At 43.1% G+C, this 6,032-nt stretch overlaps 1 protein-coding gene across 2 annotated transcripts in view; it reads left to right on the plus strand.

Annotated features, from left to right (window-relative positions):
• kif16bb (kinesin family member 16Bb) overlaps positions 1-2,764 on the plus strand; it is a 22,503-nt gene extending 19,739 nt beyond the window's left edge. Inside the window, exon 19 of one of the 2 annotated variants that reach the window (XM_020603416.1) lies at positions 30-2,764. In XM_020603416.1, coding sequence (XP_020459072.1) covers positions 30-2,291 — 2,262 coding nt within the window. In that variant the 3' untranslated portion in view covers positions 2,292-2,764. The remainder of the gene's footprint in view (positions 1-29) is intronic. The other variant, XM_020603424.1, reaches the window with a different exon arrangement.
• Positions 2,765-6,032: the final 3,268 nt, after the last annotated feature.

Genomic DNA, 6,032 nt, shown 5'->3' on the forward strand with positions numbered 1-6,032 from the left:
TTCTCATTCACATACACAATGCAAACTAGGACATATCTGGGAAATATCCTGTACCTGACACAAGTCTTGAGTTGGATAGAGACCCACTACAGGGTGGGGTGAGCACCAGGGATGGCAAGGAGCAAGAGAAGGACTTGTGTCATAAATCAAGCCCAGGCCCCATGTCTGAGTGGCCATGGAGGAAAGCACAGAGTGAGGCTCAAGCTGCAAGCTATAAGGGAGAGGAGGCTTGGTCAGGGGATGCCAGCCTCCAGCAGATAAGTGTCCTGGGCTCAAGTGATGGATGTGGCATGAAGCCAGAGGGGAATGCTAACGAGATCCGAGGTGTTGTGGCTGACTGCTACAAGGGGAGACCTGGCTCTAGTGGGAGCTCATTAGGCAGCATGTCCCACCTGCAAAGCAGCAGAGAAACTAGCTCCATGCCTGTCCTCCCACAGACCAGCAGTCATTTTCAACTCGACAGAAAACCTCTCGGCAGTCGGGTGGCCTGCTCTCTACCTGAGGAAACTACCTTCAAGGGCCAGTTCAACTGTGGAGAAATGGCTGAATCCAAAAGTTTAGAGGAAATCCCAGGAGTGTGTGTGAGAGAAAATGAGGCAGCCACAGTTCAAACATCAGGGCTGGGCTCTTTGGTCAGCAGAATTTCTTGGATTGTCCAGGATGCAGGGCGTCTCCTTTGGAGTTCTCCCCAAATACTGCAGCAAGTCAGGAAGGAGGGATTACAGCCTGTTGGAGCCCGCTGGTCCAGTCACGTTGTGTCACTGGTCAGAGAAAGCAATGTTCTGTCTGCATTGAAGGACAGTCAGGTCTTCTCTATGGTTAAAGGGAGTTTCTTTTTCTCTCTGTTCAAGGATAGTCATATCTTTTCCTTGGTGAAAGAAATGCCTCTGGTGCAGCACATCCAGATGGTGATAACTCAAGACCAGCAGCCTGATGAGGCAACTCAGACCATCCAGAGCATTAAATCTGAGACCACACAACTCCCAGGCCTGACACCAACACAAACCTTTAGCAACACAGACGATGATGTGCCACTAATCCTAGAGGATATTTGGACAATGGATACAAGCACTGGGGAGCTGCAGTTGCAGCAAGGGCAAGACGTGGCTGATATTCATGCAAAACAAGGAGACAACGTGGTTGCAATGCTGTTGCCATTGAAATGCTTCAGTGAGCCAGAGGTTACCCTGGCACCTAGAAACAAAGACCAGGCATTGGAGAACGTGTGGCCTGTGCAGAACAAAATGGATATACAAATCTCCAGTCAAACATTGATAAAAGTTCCTGATTTCTTTTCAAACATGCAAACTCTTCCATTCCTAGACACGATGGATGATTTACAGTCTATCATCTCCACCTCACCGTTCACTGCTCAGAGGATTGTAGCTTTCTATTGGATAAATGTAGCTAAATGCAGCCAACCTGAGCCCTGTCCTGCTCTCCTTATCCTGGTGGAGACTGGCCTCTACACTCTGACCACTGATTCTGGGGTCCTGGTTCTGTTCCATCACCTCCCCTTGTTGCAGCTGAAGGAGGTGCAGATAGGCTTAGGAGGCCACTCTTTGCGTTTGATGGGCACTACAGAGGAGAGCATTCTGGGTGTCTATACCTACAGCCAGAAGCTTACCAAAGAGCTGTGCTGGGCCATACTTGGTGTCATCTGCCCTGGGGACAGTAGGGTCTCCGAGCACCCACTGCTCCATGGAGACTTGATGAAGATGTCTCTAGACTGGCAATCCTATGTACCTGACCTGCTGCTGGATGCTGGTTTGAGGTTTTGCTGCCAGTTTCAGAAGAGTCATGCTGATCTAGTTTACCTTATTCACTGTAACACTGACCAGTCACAAGAAACAGTCAGTCCTGGAGAAGTACAGATACTGCTGTACACAAGTGTAGGGGTGTGCATCAGCCCCAGTGCCCAGTCCAGGCCTCTGGCCCAGCTTTTACTTACTGATACCCACCTTGGCTTGTTGCAGGAAGATGCTGTGTTTCATCCAACTCCACATTCTGTCACACTAGTGCCCAGCCGACCCCAGTTCCATGACTTAATGCTTCGTCAGCGCTCAGATATACGTTGTGTGCTAATGCGTGATGAAAACAAGCATGGAGCTGTCAGACTGGATGTAATCCTAGGAAATGTCAGGGGTAGGAGTCACCCTGAAAATGTGACTAAGGCAGCTACCCTGCCTGCACATGCTTCAAATTTATCTCCACATGCAGAAGTGTGGAAATTAACTTTCAGCTGCTCCTCTGAGGCCGCCTGCCTGATTAATCACTTGTCAAATGTCTGATCAATGACTGAACAGCCCTGCTTGGAAACTCACAATGGCAAAAGTGCATTCCAATCAGATGGTTCAAAGGACAGCTTCACTGTTGAATGGCAGGGAATACTATGACCTACTTCCACGTTTCTGTATTGTTCGTTTTATGTTACATGACTTTAGCACTTTCAGATTTTAAAACACTTCAATTTCTTTGCCAAATAGTAAAGAACAAACACTGTACGTTCAGAGGTTGTTGGTTTAATGTGGATTGTTTTAAACAATCAGGGGTTTGAGGTTCAGTACTGAGGAATAAAAACATGTTTATACTAGTTTCATGGGAAATGTATTTAAAAGATTTTAGATGACCAATGCGATCAAATTCTCGCTGCCATGGTTGTGTTCAAGCTACCAGTTTTAGATATAAAAAAAAAAAATCTATTAAATGGTTGTCATTTGTACAAATAAAGGGAAGGAAATCCACTGCTGCTCTAGAGTTTTGTTTACTATTTGGAATGCAGGTAAGCTCTGACTGTTGAGCTTTAACTTTGGGCAAAACAAAGAACTCAGGTTTGTCTTCCTATTATCTCAGACAGACTTCTTTTGTCTCCAGCCACTTGATGATAGTTTTGCCACAGGCTCAACCTCTTCCTCACTGTCTAGGTCACTGCATGAATCTGTACTACACTCATTACAGAACTTGGCAAAGATGCACTTGTCTGAGTCTTAAGCCGAATGCCTACTACAGTTACTACCTGCACAATGGCTCAGACAGTCATCACTGCCCAATCCAGGACAAGACTTTATTGTATAATAACTGCTTTGAATGTTAGATTGGTCATGCTGCATTTGCCAGAACTGGATTTTGATTTACATCCTGAGAGCTGAGCTAAAGCCCGTCTGCTCTGTTCCTTGACTGAGTGACCCCATCCAAAATGGAAAATTACAGGGGCAATGTAGTGCAATCAGTTCTCTTTTCTTCTCGAGCATGAGGGATGTAGAATTGGTCTCGAAAGAAGAAACTCATCACAGTGAGTTTGATAAAGGGTTATTTTTCTCCCTTTTGTTTGAGATGGTTAATTAGCATTCAAATTGTCTACTGCGTATCATGGCTTCTTGTGAATACAACAAAAGGCAGACATATAATAACCTGATGTACTGAAATGAGGCTGGTACTGTTATATGCAGCATAAAGATTAGAATGATGGATTTAATTTTCCACAGGTTTCCACATTTTAAGATAACATCAAGGCTAATGTACTGCAAATATTTTTGCAGGTTGTGAGTAATATAATCAATTAGATCAACTGCAAAGTGGCAGACTACCAGTGTCCTGCAGACAACGCCATAAATTGCTGCAGTATTTAGAAATGGACTCCATTATATAACACTGGCTATTAGTGAGTTAGAAGCTTCAGTAATCTAGCCTTGTGGAATGTGAGCTGGAGAGTTTGTTCCTTCTTGAGGCAGTTGGCTAATGTGTCAACCTCTTGCCTCTGTCTTTTTAATGAAGTGCTCCTTTGGCACTAAATTGTGAAGTGGTGAGTAATTTTTGACATTAGTGGTAAGTTACACCAACAATGGAAACAATATTAAGGTTTTGGAGTTTATTTCATTTGAAATAGATAAACTGCCAACTGAGTTCACTGACTGGCTTGAGTCTAAAATACAAACTCTTGTTGGACACAACCTAAGAGGAAGCACGCACACACACTCAGATGCCAGATATCCACTTGCAGCCTCTGAGTCTCTGATCATTAACCTGCTCTGTGTGATTTCCCACTGGTTCTCCAGCCCTAATACACACCTTCATTGACAGCACATACCAAGATAATTTGTTTACCTCCTCCTTTGGAAGCACGTGAATGTGACCTAGTCAGTTATCTCCGTACTTAGCTGTTGGTGGACAAACTTTTCTGATCAGTCTGGCTGACTGCAGTAGGCACAAATGATGCACTTATTTCTTCAGATTTTCACAAGGCTAATCCACCACCTACTGCATAGGTATAAAGTGGTGTTGACGTTTATATAATGCATTCTAATTAAACCAGACTTGTACTGGCAAACTTCAAACTACCCCATCTCTTTGTTTCTTTTGCTTGGGGGGTCAATTTTCTGGTTACAATAAATAGAATAAAAAAAAACCCATCTTGTTAAGCCAAGAATTAATCTTTCAGAGGAGCTGGCTTCCCAATTTAACATGGTATTAATACATGACCTTTGGAAAAGAGGCCAGCAGATCGACAGAGAACATTTATAATACTGGTAGTGAGTTTGTCCTAGACGGCAAAGAAAAGCAATGTGTGGATAAAGGCAATTAGTTAACTGTGGACCACATAGGCCTTCACAAGTGAAACTATGGACTCAGATTTTTAAAACAACTTTCAGTCTGAGACCCAACAATTTGTAAAATGAAATGACACTTTTAAATATAAAGTTTATAGCCTCTTCATGTTGACACGGTGACACTATTTTAACGTGGCTTACATAACATTTTTTAGGTTTGGAATAGGTCCTGTTTTATAAAACAATCTGTGAACTAACTATACTGCTGCTTTCACACATGACCCAGTATCTTCCTCTAATGAATGTCCAGACACAGCAGGACACACACGCTATTGCAGCTCTTTACTTTGTCCCTCGGCCACGTTAGTGTCCATAGCCAACTGTGCAAACTAGAGGAACTACTCTCCTGCTTCTGCTGGCGTGCTCGGCACCTCCAGGTGTTGCCGTTTGTCAAATTATCTGCAGGCCCAGCGCTTCAAGGAGCGTGTACGTGCGCGACAACGTACTGTGATGCGAGACCACATGTTGTTGTTTTTTTTTTCCTCCTTCAGCTTCACTTCAACAAAGTACGTACTTGCTGCTTATCATGTTTATTCTTAGCTCCGTGCTGGTGTGTTTTGCTTGCGGCACTTGTCGGCAGATATTTAATTATTTATATAAGTGTTAAACTTCTCTTTGTACTTTAGCAACTTGTCTTGTGAAGGAGGAACGTTTTCTTAATAGCTTCTTCTGTGATACTGACAGTCAAGTATAATGGTGTATAGTGACTTTTAGCCAGATTAGTTTTCCGAGTTGTCATTGCAGAAACAGATCTTCTATAGTGTAGTTCAGTAAGTGGCCCACTAGAACCGAACTACAACAAAATAGTCATCAGTCCCATTATTAATTACACCTGTTGTGACACTTCAAAATATAAGTGCGCTGCAGTGTTCAACTGTGCCATCAAACACAATTGTTCTTGGTGTCAGCACATTAACTTATGTGCATTGATAAGTAATTTAGTTTAACTGCTGCTGCGACTTCAATGCTTCTCTATTATTACTACCTTACATATTTGCTTGTTGGCAATGTCATGGTGGATTTTGATGTCATGCTATTGACTTGTGTAGTGGTTAAATATACTCACCACTGGGTTTTATGGGCTGTATTTGTTTTTGAGAGTTTCCTCTGAAGTTTGTTGCTGATGTTTTGGAGTATTTGCTCAGTGCAAACTGGGGTAGGCTATATACTGTATGCTGGCCTTAGATGCACATGCCCTATTCGCATTATGGCAGTCATCCCAGCTTTTCCCACACACCCTGTAGATGGCTGAGCTCCTGTTCTGTGGTCTGTGCTGCAGCAATTACCAGTTTAAGCTCATAACCTTGTACTAGTGGTTATTCGTTTATCACCCCGCATAACTTTTTCAGCCTATTAAAATTTTAATATCTATAAGTAAATACTCAAAGTACCTGTTGCTTTACTTTGCATATCAAGTGGATTGTT

This window comes from Monopterus albus, unplaced genomic scaffold (assembly GCF_001952655.1).
Source record: "Monopterus albus unplaced genomic scaffold, M_albus_1.0 scaffold3.1, whole genome shotgun sequence".
Classification (NCBI taxonomy): Eukaryota; Metazoa; Chordata; class Actinopteri; order Synbranchiformes; family Synbranchidae; genus Monopterus; species Monopterus albus.